The following is a 16,335-nucleotide window of genomic DNA, read 5'->3' as shown; positions in this document are numbered from 1 at the left end:
TGGCTGAACTCCCAACTGCTATTAAAGGTGAAGTGGCAGCTAATCTAGACCTGACGAAAATTTGATGAAGCTCTGTTAATTTCTTTTTTACTCCCTTTCCACAAATGTATTATTACTCTACCATGGACATTTATCCAGAAAGTGAAATTAGTTAAATTCAGCACTTTCTCTGTGAAGAAATAACCTTTCCTGGGAACATCGGCATTTTTGAATCTGTGCTGATTGTAGCTAGGAGGAAACATTGTGACATACGGAGCTCCTAAAAGATTTACCACCCAGGTATCTGTTCTTAGTCCCTTGTGCAATTCTGCTGCTGAGGAGATTATCCGGTGAATGAGCTGTAGCTTCACTTTTCAGGCACAGAACAACTGGTAGGGCATTTTTTGTGGAGTCCTTTCGGCTTGGATACTGTAAACCTTCTTTATTTCACCTTCAGGACATTGTAAGACCCTTTTTCATTCTCTGCATGCTAAGGACTCAAAGAAGGCTAGTGGGACACTGTGACGATCTGAAATGTATTTTAAACTCCTTAGGAATTTAGCAAGTACATAACTGTTTTTGAAAAGCTGGTCAAAGCACACTGAGAGAACAGAAGAGAATCTCCATTTTATATTCTGATATTAAATACATATTGTTTCAGTCATTAGCAGTAGTAGTAGAGTTTTGATTATTGCTCTTAAATTCTAAAGGATGGTCTATGGAAAACTATTATTTATATGAGAAGTTCATAAAACTTAAGCAAAAAAAGATTTAAATATACATTTTGACTTAGGAAATTTTGACAGAACTGTTACTGCCACCTTTATAACAGCACATATGCAAACAATAAAATCAATGTATTACACAACGGCAAATATGCACGCCCTATCTGTGGTGAAAATATTTTGTTCTTAGGCACTCAAATACATGGAGAAATTCACAAACTGAGAATGTGAGATTAAACATCACATTGTTCAGTGTTTGTCGATACTACAATTGATTGTATACCTAAACAGGGAAGTGGAAATTAATTTTTAGAAAGTTATGAAATAAGGAGGAATTCTCACTATAGCAGACACATCAGTGAAGAAAAAGCTAGTATAGCAACTGACTTTCTAACTTCATGCTAGCAGATGACAGAATGATCTATACTGTGATTTGAATTTCTGTGTGGTTTTTTTTGAGCGGTACTGACACTTCTCTAATTAAGATAATATCCTTTTCTCAATTTGTTTTATCTTGAATTACGTAGATATATTCTTGCTCTGGATCTGAGTTGTTGAGAAAACAAAGAATTCCCCACACAGATGCATACTTTTTTTTAGGGCAAAAAAAAGGAGATAGAAAATGGAAAACAGAAAATTGTACAAGACTTGTATTTCTGTTTTACCCCCAGTTATTAGTTCTTAATCTCAACTCACTGCTTTTGCGTTTCTTTAATTTTTAGATAAAAATATATTAACTAGATACTGCTCATATAGCACCTACATATACATTCATTGTGTCTCTGTTCTGTCCAAGGCAAACACCACAGCGGAAAATAATGGCATGTCCACACTACACGTAGGAGTTGTGAAATGTGCCACTGTGCCATCTACTGCTACACAGGCACTACAAGATGTTTGCTCTTACACCTGAGAGCCTCTCCTCTCTAAATGCTGGGGGATGTGCTGGATACTATATCCACTCTCAGATGTGACTTTCTTGTCACTGTTGTTTCTCGCTCACAACCTTAACATTCCTCTAATGCAGTTTCTTGAAGGGAATAATTCTTTCCCTTCAGTTCCAAGGTCTGCCTTTTAATGAAATACCTTTGTGAATATATTTTTTTCCAGTTGCATTATATACCTGAAACTAAGCCACAAACTGATTTTGTAGCAGTCAATCCCTTTCTGAAAGGTGTTTTATTATTTTAAATTGACCATAAAGCTTTGTGATCTCTTCCCTTTCCTCTTTCTCGTGAGGGGAAAAAAAATTGCAGAATGACTTTTGATGGCTAGGAATAAATGTCTATATAGCAGTATTTTACCTCAAAAGAATAGCCAAGATCAGTAACGCCAATTTGCAAGAGACTGAAACAGACCATCCTGCCACTCAGTGGCTACAAAGCAGACTCGATACCCATGACGAGACATGTAAAACATCTGAAGCTTGCTCAGGAAAAGTCAACTTCATTTACTTTGCTACATAATTTATCTCAAAGCAATTTAAACAGAGAATAAATACAGTGTCTGTTGCTAAATTAACATCAAATAAAAAGTATTTTATGATATACTTCCAGTTTGTTAAAAAATATATAGCATAACGAGAGCTATGTTTGTGTAAAAGAACAGGAATATTTCTCTACGCTAAATACATTTAATTTTACATAAATACATTCTTTATTGGAAAGTTTTCCGTTTGTTTTAACTACCCCAGTTACATATAATTTACTCAGAGCTGTTAACAATTATCTGTTAATAATTACCCCTGAGCTTTTCAACTCATTAGGCCTGTTTATATTTATTACCTCAGCTGATATCTTTGAGTCACAAAATGGTTCTCAAACAGGTATATTTCTCTCTCAGCTTGCCTATGTGTTTCTCAATTTATAATGAAGGCAAGAAGGTAGTTATTTTAATTATGAACGTTGACCTTTCGCTTGGATTTATGCAGGCTCTTTTAATTGCTTTTTACCATTTGGACAGAATTACTAAATATGGGGTTTGATTCAAAGAAGCAATTTTCTGGCCCATGCGCTCTTACTTTAACCAGTAGATGGAGCCAAGCATCCACAAACTACTTATCCATCAATACTTTGCCGAAACTTGCCTGGGGATAAAAATGTATTACCTTATATTCTTGAACCATTCCATTCTGGTTATCCTCAGGGGGTGGCTGCCAGGTGACCACAATCGCAGTCCCATTCCCATCATTTTTAGTTACTGAAACACTTTGTGGTGGAGCACTAGGAGCTGTTTATTTGGAGGGAAAGAGCGAATGGTTAAATTTGTCAAGTGCAGCAGCCAGCTTTTTTAAGATGAAGCCAGTTTCTGAAGTACACGTGGTCTGTTCTGGGCTATGCAAATGCATTTTTTTACTCCCCACCCTTCATTAAAGGCAGTTCTTGCCCACGAGCTAAAGTGATGAACAAGGAAAGCAATGTGAACCTACAGCCAGGCTCCTGAGTTCTGCTGCAGCCTCTCCATGTAAGATTGGAAAAGTCACTCAGGTGTCAAGATTTGCCCAAACTCAGGTGCCCTTTACCTGAATGCCAGAGTTTCTGAGCACCGAATTCCTCATTGATCTCAAATCATCTCATCCAGGATCCAGACTTGTTTTGAAAAATACAGCCTATAAACTGACTCGAATGGAATGCTAAACCTCAGTTCCTCTACAGTGTAAGTAATAAATAATATAAGCTTAGTAAAATCAAGACAAAGTGCGTTATCATTAACATTTCTATTCTGCATTTTAAATCGTCTTTCTAAAACTAGATGCTTAAACAATGCTTAGGATGAATGCATTTAAGCACACTGCTCGAAACACCCACAGGAATAATTTAAGCCAGAGCTAAACAGTACGCCTCTTGGGAAGGGAGAGGTATCCCATCCCAACAGATGCACTGAAATCCCTACTCGGAGGCCCTGGCCATCTTGCATACCTATTATGCCTGAGCTACCAGAAGAGCTATGACAAAAGGAACAGCTTTATGAACCTTCCCTTTTTAGCACATGTATGAGATGGAAATACATAATTCAGTCCACTGTATCTGTTGCCCTCATTCATCTTTTCATTTTGAACTAGTGATTGATCCAGATATAAAAGCCTTTTAAAAATGTGGTTTCCATTCCCTCAGCTACAGTGCTTTGATGATTTCTGTGGTGTCTGCTATCTACTCAAGATAGTGATTAGTAAGTGTTTGAATCTGACAGAAGTCACTTGTGACCAGACCATGAACTCAGCAGGGAGGAGTGCACACAACATTGAAGATAAAAAGCGCATTTCCCATTGTGTGTTGGAGGGGGGTTTTGCACATCCCTCTCTCTCTCCATCTCTCATGCATCGTTCTGAATATTTACTTCTGTGTCACCAAACAATTCACATAATGATCGGTCTAACACAGTCTCTCCTCTGCTGCAGACTGCTGTTCTCCAGCAGCCCACACTTCAAACAGAGTCAAATAATGAACAGATCAGAGAAAAGCAGGCCAGGATACTACTTCAAAAAGGCAAGATGAAGACAGCCTTGCTCCTACTTGCCTTCTTCGAGGGTTTTGGCAAATTTCACTTCACTGTCTGCTCCTTGAAATTCATTGAAAAAAGGGCGGGCCTTGATTTCATAGTTTACACCTTTCTTCAGCTCTGGAATGATAACACTGTTTTTGGTTGGAGTCCTCACTTCAAAAATTAACCATTCTGATTCTCCATAGGACGCTGGCGTAGGCCTGTACAGGATTTTATATCCTTGAATGTACTGGGATTGCTGATCCACCTGGCAAAAAAGCAGAAATGCACATTAGGACGCTTTACAAATTATTTAATAAATATGAACTGTGAACGGTGTCTGTGATATTATGCACAGTCTCTGACTATTTTATTTCATTCCAGGTAAACACCACCACCGAACTAGATAAAAGCTCCTCGGATTACAGCAAGTTACAGGCCTGGTGCACAAGTGCGTTAATCTATTTGATGCTGGTAGAACGGCACCAGTTTCCGTGGAGTTATGAAGGCATTAAAGGGGGATAACAGAGTTGTATAATATGCCCTAGTGCTGAAGAAAAAACAACCTTTACATTTGCAGAGGGCCTGAGCAGAGTAGAAGGAGCTCTGCCCGGGTGCAGGCTTCTGCTCACCTCAACGTGCTCTGCAGACCAGCGGGCATGAGGGGAAAGGGAGGAGGGCGAGGGCAGGGGACCTCTACAGCTTGACAATCCAGGACAACGACGAATGCAGAGATCAGAGAAACCTGCCAGCTCTGCTGAGGTGCGGAAGCCTCCCAAAATCCATGAAATGAGCGCTGCTTCCTCCCTGCTTCCTTCTGGAGAAAGTGATTTAAAAGGGCAGCCAACTGGCACTATCTGCCTTGCACTGATTAGTTTTGCCTCAGGCAAAGGGTAGATTTATCCAGGCACTTCCTCCACCTCCACTGACTCAGCAGGAGGCTACTCTGCTGGAGAAAAGGGGCTGGTTTAAGAAGGCCTTGAGGAGGCCCATAAAAATCAATATAGCAATCGAAGAACTACTTGGAAGAGTGGGTAAAAATGATATTCAGTGGTCCTGACTGTTTTTTAGACTGAGGATATACCACTCGTAGGGAGAAAGAGACTGTAACGTAAATGAGGAGGGACTCAATAGATTTGGCTATAATTGAGAGAGAAAGTCACCTTACAGGAGTGGTCTCCTGTGAAAAATGCACTACCCTTTAACTGCTGGTTTCAGTTTCTGATGAATAAGAAAGTTCAACAGAAAGAAAGGCTTTTTAAAAAGATTGCCCCTGTTTTAAAAAATGTCATACAGTGATATAATAAAACCGCTTGCTTGCAGTTTTACTCCAAAGAGCAACATGCTTTATTTTTAACAATCATGTAAAGAATACATGTGTTAGCTAACACTGAGGTAATGCTTACTTTTGAAATTGCCGAGAAGCCACAGCCCACCCAAGAGACTGACAAAAACTGGCTGTCTGGAAAAGGTCGTTCTGTAAGTAAAGGTCAAACGAAATTGCGCTAGGAACCTCAGAGATGTTTTAACGTGATTAGCTAAAACACGAGGTTGCCTGCTGCAGGTGGCCTTACTGCAGGTGACGGTGTAATTACTGTGCAATACAACAGATATTATTATTTGTTTTCTTGCAGTAATAAGGAGTCCTGGTCATGGACCAGGACTCCATCGGGCTAGGGCTAGTAGTCTATGAGGTCAAAGCGCTTTGAAAAACAGTCTGCCATTGCCTGGCAGGGGCTACATCCTTTGCTCTCCTACACCTTCTCCTATTTACTTCTGCAGACAAGACGCTGAAAAGACCTCCAAGTTCCACTCCTTTGGGATTTATTGTCACACTAGTATAACTGTCCCCCGTTTTTCTTCATTCTGCATTCTGTTTTAAAGCTGGTCTTCTTTGAATTATATTTTCTCATCTCATCATTTAAATACTTTAGCTTTCCTGTGCTCTTCTTTTTTTCCTTCACTTCTTTTTATTCTAAAATGTCTTCCACTGTAAGCCATTTTTAATTCTTTCTTTCACTGAGGCATCAGCCTTGTAAGCTTTCTGGAATCTGTTTCACGTAGGTTCTCATTCCCCTCACTTCAGGACTCCTGCAGTATCTTTTCCTCACTCTCTCATTTCTTCTTCTTCTACATTCTCCATATGTCCAGCTTCCTGATTCCTTCTGTCATGAGTCAACCTCAACAGACCACCCCACCACTGTTTGCCATTTTCGTCTCTTCTCCCTGCACCACGTATATTCACTTTCAATGCACCTTGGGAAGAAGTGAAGGTTCAGATGAGGCTTTAGAGGTGTGGGTGTATTTCTCAGTACGTATGTAGGAGGGAGGTAACCCCTTCAAAGAGGGGATGCACTATATCCCTCCACCTAATGATTGACAGACTAGGAAGTGGCGATGTTATCTCAAAGGCGTTAGGGCACTGATACACTCCCTGCTTAAAGCAGTGCAAAAGCCTCAAGTGATATGACTTAAGAAGGCTTTGATCAGTCCTTTAGCCTCCAGGAGAGGACTCTGAAACTCTCACTATATTGTAAGCAGTACTACCTACAGAGACACAAAGTGGTGAAAAGTGGTTAGAATTTAATGATGTAGGCTAGCAAAGCCCAAGTAGTACTTAATTCCAAAGAAAAACATTTGCAAGCATACGAAGTCCACAGCTTCTTACAGCGTGACTCCATAGCAGCAAAACAGTGCAATCCAGCAATGTATATAACCATCTCCATGACACTGATTTATACTTACGGTCCAGTGAACTTCAATTGAGGAGGAAGAAAGGATTGTGGGGTTGTGTAGATGCAGTACCACATCCCCTAGTTCTCTCTGGACCTGCTTGTGATCCACACCTTGACTTGTTGGTGGAATATCTGTAATAATTTAAGATTCCATTCTCACAAATATATGTAATTGTTAAAATAAGTATGTGCAAATACAAACAAATATATCATAAAGTTTATGATGTTATCATCAGTAAAGTTTACCCTGAATACTTTCCAACTATGTAAGAAGGAACTACCTGAATCATTTTCTTGAGCAAAACACCAATGCTTGGTTAGTACCTAATCAATACACTGCAGTTCCTTTGACATAAAGGAACAGGAGACAAATGCTGGATAAAAAGAAAGAACCACTCTCAGGGATATCTAAGGTAAATGACTATAGCAGCATCTCTTTATTCCTTCCTGCAGGGAAGAGAAAACTTTTTCCTGCCCAGTTCAAATTCCAAGAGATCAGGAAACCTACAACAAAGGGCAAAAGCAGAAGCTGGGTCTACAAATAATACATTAGCTTGCTCATGAATGTATTTGTAATTGCAAAAGACGTGTAACAACAGAACAGAAGAAAAACCAGTCATGTGGCTGCTGCTTCGCTGATAGCAAATGACTTTTGTAAACAGAAGGCAGACCACAGTTGCTGTCTCACTCTCCTAACATTTGGGTTTGGCATCTTATAGCTAAAAGAATTGTTCATACACAAGAAGAAGAAAATCCCCTCAAAATATTCAATGGTTTGAGCTTGTACAATGGGAACGTATTTTCTACAGGCACAGTCCTTATGCAGAAAGCATACCTAACCGAAATGGAATGGCTGTCCTAGACATATATAAAATTTATGGGGCAATCACTAACAGGGTGTCTAAAACATACATGTACTATAGACAGCAGAGTAACATAGTTTCTATATTGATTTCATATGTTTCCCTTTGATCACCTCATTTTAAACAAATACCATGCTGACAACAGTTAAAATCACAGACTGAGAAATTCATGAAAAGTACTTGAAGTGATTTTTTTTTTAACAATCCCAGATACAGAATAATGCATTGCATGCATTTTGCTCTAGCCTACTGTTTTCCCCGTCTGACCTTCTCTAGTCATTAGGCAAGATCAGGAAATCTTCAATGCTTCTGTTCTCTGAAATATTCAGTAAGAGCATGGTAATTTCCATACCTGCCTGCTCACAAGGGCCAGAAAGAGAGTACACAGAAGCAGAGTAACTATTTATCTACAATTACAACTACTGTAATAAGTCATTGCAGGTGTGTAGACTATCTTGAAAGCTGAGGTCTGGAGAGTGCAACTGATGCTGATACAGAAAACGCACATATTAAATGAAAGTGCAAGAGTTGTAAAGCATACTTTATGACAAGGTGGTTATAATTTCACTTAACCAGCTTTTGTTCATGCCTAAATAATGATAAAAATGTTAGACTGTATTAAAAATACTGGCATGAAGACAAGTTTATTTTTCAGAAGTACAGCTCCAGTTTAAGAATAGGAAGCCCATGCCACTTTGCTCTCTTATCATACAGTCTCCTTCAAGGTATTCACAAGAAGATTTATTTAAAATTAAAGAAGCAAAGCGAGATTAGCACATAGCTAGTGGGTGACAAATCTGGCTTCTTAGAAATGTGCACAGAAAAAGAAGAAAAACCCCACCCCTGAGTCACTGCTGTACCCCCAAGTAATGTGTTCTGTCAAATGGTCCTCATATTAGTGCATTTTGCCCTCTCAGTTTGATAGTCTTAAAGACAGAAACTTCTGTTTGGAGAGTTGCCTATATTTCTAGCCATTCTTTCCACTTAGAATGTAACAGGAAAGCTAGTTGAATAAGTAGTGATATTTTCTCTACTAGCCACAAGAGATGAGTTGCTAACAATATGAGTAAAACCATTAAGAGGCTCAGCCATTTGCACATCTGTGTTATGCAATGCCTATTGTCTACCCAATATTTGCTTTTTTAGCTCTAAGTGTCCAGGACCAGCAGTGTCCTGTAACAACTTAAGCCTGTTGTTAATGGTGGTAAAGCCAACAGACCAAGGTAGGTTGCTAGTCTGGACATGTACAGTACATTTGGTACAAGAATGCAAAGTCCTGTGAACACAAGTTGAGTGGGAAATGTCTGACCCAACTTAGCTAGACCACAACTTCCACAAAACTGAAATGGTATTGGAAGAAGAGTGGAACTGCTTTAAAGAACTTCTCTCTTTATAATATTCTTACTATGGCTGAAAATTTTATCTATTGTTTGTTAGTTTCCTTCTCAGGCTTTGGGTGGCTCTTGATTCTTCAGCTCCACCAGCTGCCCAAAGGACAGCTGAACCTCTCCCTGCCATTCTAGCCCAAGCGATTCCGTGCAGGGGCAGGATATTCTGCCTCATTCAGCACTTATCAGAGTCAGGCCAGTGATCACTTCATCTGGGACCTTCAGACCTGATACTGCATCTCATCTCTAAGCATGAAACCACACTGTAAGAAAAACTGACTAGTACGTAACATTGCAGCCTACCTGCATAATAACACATGTTGACCACAGGCATGTGCTCTCCCAGGAATATAGAAATCACTGAAAGGCTATTAAATCTCTGCTTGGTAACCGACCCAGGAATTTGTGGGATCCCCACTTTCTATGTGGCCTTGACTCTACTGCCTATACATCCAGCGAAACTGCCACCGAGCAGGAGAAACGCATAATGGCAGAGGACTGCCGTCTGAAAACTATTCATTCCACGTCAGAGACAAGAAAGGCTTGAGTTCAAACCAACTTCAGAACAAATAAAAAGTCACTAACTGAAAAGCTTTGTTTTCGTTCAGGAACTTCCTTTCAAAAACAAACATGTACTTACTTACACAAACAAAGAAATAAACATATAACAGAGACGCTCTTTATTAGTGAATAGGTATAGTTCTCCAGTAAAGTACGAAAAGTAGAAAAAAAGAGAAAGATGATCTCTATTACTGTTACTTTCAAAAAGAGTATGTTCAATTTATTCTCTATTTGTTCGTAAGAATCCAAGTGTTCACACTGGAAAAATGGAGGTTGCGAAGTTACAAAGCATTATTCCCTGTCCACCGCCATAATTGTCATTTATTTTCTATACTGAACACAAATTTATTATGAATTTTACATAGCTGGATTCAGGAAGAGTGATGATAGCTTAGACTCCTTCCTCCATTATTATCCAGTATTTCCGTGGGAATGCAGAAGCTCAGATTCTGCTTGGCTACCTGTAGGAGTTGTCTGTCTTCCCTACTCTTCTGCTTTCAGTAGTAGTACTCCTGCAATACTTCTGAGATATTGCCAAAAAACTCTTCTTTTTTGGCTCATGATGCCCACTTCCTCCAAATTTTAAAATTCTCTCATTCCTCATGCAGCAGAAGCCAATTTAGACTATGTGCTGTTTCTCTCTCTGTCTCAATCTTAAGGATCATTTGATTCTCCAGATACAATGATAAAACTTCCATTGAATTCTGGCAGTTGTGTGATAACTTCAGAAATTAGAGACTACTTTTGTTGATAACAGAAGCTATCCTGGAAGGTGAAAATATCTTTTGGTAAGAAATGCAAGGATTCCTTTAGATAATGCAATAGGCTATCTAAGCCACTTGTAGAATCTCTGTTACAGGGAAATGCAAGTTTGAACCCTATGTTTTACTATTTAGTATACATTATAAGATGCATAGCAAGATAGTTGAAAGTTGAATCACTGCATCCGTTATTGCTCAGTGTATTTGTGACAGCCACAACAGGTACTTAAAGTGTTCAATATTAAAAGCTTACCTTGAGTTTTCACTGGATCAGATATTTGGCTAGGGTCACTAAGTCCATATGCGTTAGCTGCCCTCACAAGGAATAGATAAATTGCACTAGGTTTTAGACCTTTAACTGCAAAACTCTCTGTTTTCACATTTTCAGCTACAGTTTGCCAGCTGCTACCAGAGGCATGGCTAAGGATAAAACACAACAGCAGGTTAGCATGTGCTTTACTCTAGCAATACATTTTGTATATATAAACAGAAGTACAGCAAGATCACATGAGACTCTCATACCTGAAGGCCTCAATTACGTAAGAGGTTGGAGTTGCACCTGAATTCAAATTAGGTTGCCATGACAATGTTACTGTGTTTCTGCTGACATCTGTAACCTCAGGCTTCGATGGAGCGCTAGGAATCAAGTTTGGGTCAGTGGGTCTTGGTGGCTGCACTGGGACTCCAAATTCTAACAAAGGAGAGAGAAATGCAATGTATAGACAGGAAGCAGCTGTAAGCCGAATGCTGTACACATTCGCATCTGCACTGGCAATTTATGACAGTGTCAGATAACTACTGCATTTCAATTTCTGATTTTCTTTTATGTATTTTCTCCCTGCAGAGCAACCCTAATTGATTTACCTTGGACCTCTATGTAAGCACTCCATGTAGCTTCGCCGCTTGGGGTTGAAGCAATGCAGGTGTACCGACCAGTGTCGCCCAGCTGAGTGGGAAAAGAGAAGAATAAATATTTGACAACAATCAGGCACTCAGTGGGCTAGGAAAGTAATTACAGATCTGTATGTTCCCCCAAGAATATGGATAAACATATGAGAATGCAGAAACTTCAAACTAGAAACTTCTTAAAGTAAAGGGTATAATTTTACATGCTATAAAATGAAAAGGGATACATATTTTTGAGCATTCTTTAAAAAGCTGGGATTGCTGCAGATGCTAATTAAATATTTCTCATTCTCTAATGAACAAAATGAAGGACAAATCTTGCAGCATTTATTCCATGCTCTGCAGAGCTCTTTTCAAATAAATTGAGAAGGAATTCAGATGACAAGGCCCCATGCAACCCTCAGCCTTCTGCCTAAATGATGCCTAGGGATTTGTCTGGACTGCAGCACTGGAGAGAATGTCATCCTTCAAGAAAGCTTAAACATTGCACAGGGCTTTGTACATATTGGGTTCTCTCTGCTAGTATAAATTTCACTCTACAGGAGACCCAATAAAGGATCTCCATATGCTATTCTCATCCATTTCTGAATGCTGGATTATTTGTCCATATGTGACTTAATCACATTTCAAAAGAGATTTTTTTTTTTTTTTGCAAAGAAATGCTACTCTCCTGAGGTCTCAGTCTCCACAGATGAGCTAAAAGGAAGCACTCACAAATCAGAGGTTAAAATTCTACGACAGCGTAACTTGTAATCGGTAATAAGGCAACTCTAGGGAACACAGTGAAGTCACATATTTGGCCTAATTTTAAGAATTACTATGTCTCAAACCACAGAAACAATGGCAGAGAATAGCCAGTATGCCATAAATTAACATTTTAAAACATTTTACAGTTTGGTAGGCATGACCAGCAAAACCAATCAGGTATCTTGCTCCAGTTCCTTAAGGAAGCCATTTATTGACAGGTGCTAACCATTTTAAACTATGCTTAAACTGTCAAGTAAATAAGTTTAAAAATTTAAAAGTACTTCTAAAAAGCTGTGTACACTGCTCTATTACTGCAGTAGCAAAGGTATGCTGAAAAAAGGATGCTGAATGAAGGCATGTTTGAAATAATTAGACCATTTTTATCTATGAGTGCCAAAGTCCAAATAATTTAATGAGTCATCTTACTGAAATACAAGCTTTGCTTCCTCATTCATGTTTTAAGAACCAGACAATTCCCTTAATTAGTACTTCTTAGAAGCATTTTTCCTTATGAAACGTGAAATAATGCGCCTTAGGCTGAATAAGCCAAGGTGCTGGGCATATAGAATGAACTATCCGAAAGCATGAAGTATCAAACTGAAACATTTTAATGCAATTACTTAACATTTCATTAATTCTTAAAGTGGGATTTGCTATATTAAAAGTGCCCTAAGGGAAAAAACAAAGCGAAACAAACAGCAAGAAAACCCAGCACAAAAAGCAGAGCTTGTCAGTTCAAGTCACCTTGGCGTATCGGATCTGTAACGCTCCAGTCTCTAACTGCTTGATGCGTGAGTCTTGGGTGGACATCAGGGCCCCATCTTTCTTCCAGAGGATAGTGGGCGTTAAAGTGCCTGTGGCCACACAGTTCAGTACTAAAGTACCATCCACAGCCACAGTCTGATTCACAGGGCCCTGTCGAATGACAGGGGGAGGCCGGTCTGCAATCACTGCCAGGAGAAACAACAGGAAATAGAGTTCTGCAACTGGAAGCAATTTTCTAATCATCTAAGCAACAGCAGTTGCTCAAGGCTTTGAAACAAACTAAAGATAATTATACAACTAATTAAAGTTGGAGGCATGCATCATCCAGGGCAGGGTGCATTAATATGTTGCACAGCTACAGATTTTTTGAATGATACACAATACAACATTTTCAGAAGGGAAAGAAGCATTGCATATTTCATACTGGTATCTGCTAGACATTCTCTAAATTCCAGTGTCTTTATAAAGTGATAACGAAATACGTGATTTATAAAGTGATAAAGAAAGGACGTCCCAAATTCTTTGTAAAGGTACAGATTTCACTTTGTTCATCTTCTACCATGTACTACCTCTATATACCAGAGTCTGTACTTGTACCATTTAAAGACGGAGAAGAAGGAGGAAAGCAGGCAGGGGATAACTTGGCAAATAATGTACTTTTCAATTTTTCTTTTCCTGTGTACCACGAACTCATCCTTGTGCTGTTTCCTAATTGAGAGATGCCCAGCATTAGGGTAGAATAAGCACAAAGCTAACAAACAGGACCATATTAGATTTTTTCGACTAAGAAATACTTCTCCAGCAGTTTCTGACTTGCAGCTCGATGATGACTTAATCTGTCAATACAAGTTCAAAGTCACAAGAAGAATCTCACAATGTATTTACATCAGTTTTAATGCATCTTTCACACCATAAAATTAAGTGTATGTATGTGATGAGTTACTTAATAACTATGCACAGAAAGGTACAAAGCTATCTCAGTATTCGCAGAAACAGGAATGACTGTCTACATTCCTTTTTTCCCCTTATCAATGGATAATTAAGTAAAGTAAAAGCTATCTTATTGTATTTCGGTAGCTTTCTTACTGTATTTCAGTTTTCTCCTCTACCTGTATCATCCATCATGACATGGACTGATGATCTAAAAACAGTCACAACTTCAAATGACATACATTTGTTTAGCAGTGTCAACAGTTGTACTGATGCAACTTACAGTCTGGTTTGGCAGCTGAAATATAAAACTGAAGTTCCGATAATTTGTGAACATTAAGTATTTCTAGATCACTTTTTTAACAGGAGGGTGTTAGCGCTTCTTTTTTGGCTAGATTCCAAGTTTTGCAATTTCATTTGCATGCTTAAATGACACTGTGTTTTCAATTGCATAATTTATCTTTTACTTCTTGTCCTAACCTGCTGTAATGCACTGCAATGCACTGTTAGGCCACTAGTATCTTTCTCTTCAGAGACAGCCAAAATAAACCCACACATAGTCTGCATTTAACTTTGCCAAGTTTATAAAGAGCTTTGCAATGATAACAGGTTCTACATAAAGTTTGGATGTAATTTTACAAGCAATGTATTTCATTTGGGCTTTATAGTTATGCCTTATTTTACTATTAACTAATACTATTTAATGCTAAGTAAATTACAAGTTGGCATAATAATAAACAATTATGGTAGCATGTTGATATAATGTCAAATGTTAAAAAGCATGTAAAAAATAATGCACATAAGAAGTAATATGCATATGTTTCTATTCATTATCGACCACAGTTGATTTCATAGCATCTTTATTCCCCCCATCTGCCCCAAACAGCCACCTTGATGACTGATCTGTGCTCTACAGGTGAAACCCAATACCACCGAAAGCGGTGAACAAAGCTACACACAGTAATAGGGATAAAGAGTTAGACAGCAAGCACTCCGAAAGTAAACTAAATCTAATGAGGGAAACTAAAAAAGGACAGATACATTAACAGACTGGACAAAAATCCGTAATCTGAAGTGTACTTATTGAACACAAAGTGGCACTACTGCGTTCCACCGTATCCAAGATTTTAACCCCTTGACAGAGACAGCAGAAACAGAATTTTTAGATTCAAAGAAATAACGCATGCAACCTGCATTTATGCAAAGCAGATATCAAAATAGTTTTTAAATAAAAATAAAAACTTGAGAATGATAAAATAAAGGTATTTTTACCATCAGTAACTTCCAAGTAGGCTTTTGTTATGATACTTCCTGCAACATTCAAAGTCTGGCAGATATAGTACCCAACATCAGATCTCTGGACATTGGTGATAGTGAGGTCACCTGTCTGGGAAACTGAAAAACGGCTGGATGACTGAGGAGGCTGGTATGAGAAAAGCAGATTCTAGAAGATGCACAGGAGAGAAAGGAAAAAAATGGTTTAAATAAATTCAAACATCAGTAAGTTCAAATATCAATAATCTTAACTTTAATACGGCTAAACAAGTTTATCTTTTCACATTATACACATATATATTCTGCTATTGAAATATTTCTGCTATTCATATCTTAAGCATGTCCCTTCATACAGTAATGTGAATAGCTTTTTTAGGATGTTTTAGGATGAAGTAGGTGCAGATATGCACATATAATTGCATAAGTCTTTTCGGACTGCTCTAATGCCCTCTCTAGTCAATAATAGCTTTCAAACAAAGTTTAAGAGGCACTAGCAAAAGCCTGATATGTGTAGGCACCATAATGGTGCAAACAATTGTGGTGAACCTAAATAACTTGCTTCAACATCCTTTCTTCAGAACCTAATCCAGGGCATTCTATTTCTTCTATTTCAAGAACAAATGTTGGTTTACTTACTGGTATTTTAACTTTTGACTTCCTAAGAAGGGGACAGTTTTATAAAAAGAGATGCTATGTAAGTCTCTCTGATCATAGTGTTCACGTTCTATAACTAGCATTGTATTGTATAATTAGATCCTATGTCAGTTTCTGCTTAGATAGTTTTGGTATAAAGTGCATAGTTTGTTACCAAGAGCGGTTAAAAGTCAGAACTGAAACTATAATAGTACGAGTCTGTTATATCAAATACTGGTTTCAAATTTCTACCTCTGGCTGAACAATCTGTGAATGAGAATATCTGAAGTTCACAGAGCCTACTTTTTAATCTCTCTCCCTCTTGCCTAGCTACATTTTGCATTCCCAAAAACCATCATATGCAAATCCGAAAAGTATTCCTGAGTAAAATGAATAGAACAAAAAATCTTTACTTTAGTGTTGGTAAACCTGAATCATTGACCTGCTCCACCTCCCTCCTTCATCACAAATGGCCAACACTCAGCATAGCCAAAATTGAGCCAGAAAAACTATGTGCTAGACAAACCTTGGCAAAAAATAGGTCATACAGAAGTGTAAACATAATATACCAGTTTATTTATATCATT

At 38.4% G+C, this 16,335-nt stretch overlaps 1 protein-coding gene across 12 annotated transcripts in view; it reads right to left on the bottom strand.

Moving 5' to 3' along the window:
- ROBO1 (roundabout guidance receptor 1) overlaps positions 1 to 16,335 on the bottom strand; it is a 733,077-nt gene that overhangs the window by 46,481 nt on the left and 670,261 nt on the right. For all 12 annotated transcript variants that reach the window (XM_068910680.1, XM_009667915.2, XM_068910696.1 and 9 more), the window contains 8 exons: positions 15,113 to 15,284; positions 12,890 to 13,095; positions 11,357 to 11,438; positions 11,015 to 11,183; positions 10,746 to 10,912; positions 6,930 to 7,051; positions 4,221 to 4,452; positions 2,812 to 2,933 (listed from right to left, as the gene is read on the bottom strand). In XM_068910680.1, the coding sequence (XP_068766781.1) occupies positions 2,812 to 2,933; positions 4,221 to 4,452; positions 6,930 to 7,051; positions 10,746 to 10,912; positions 11,015 to 11,183; positions 11,357 to 11,438; positions 12,890 to 13,095; positions 15,113 to 15,284 (1,272 nt within the window). The remainder of the gene's footprint in view (positions 1 to 2,811; positions 2,934 to 4,220; positions 4,453 to 6,929; positions 7,052 to 10,745; positions 10,913 to 11,014; positions 11,184 to 11,356; positions 11,439 to 12,889; positions 13,096 to 15,112; positions 15,285 to 16,335) is intronic.

This window comes from Struthio camelus, chromosome 1 (assembly GCF_040807025.1).
Source record: "Struthio camelus isolate bStrCam1 chromosome 1, bStrCam1.hap1, whole genome shotgun sequence".
Taxonomy (NCBI): Eukaryota; Metazoa; Chordata; class Aves; order Struthioniformes; family Struthionidae; genus Struthio; species Struthio camelus.
Note: the sequence above shows the minus strand (reverse complement) of the source record. Positions and strands in the feature narration are given on the sequence as shown.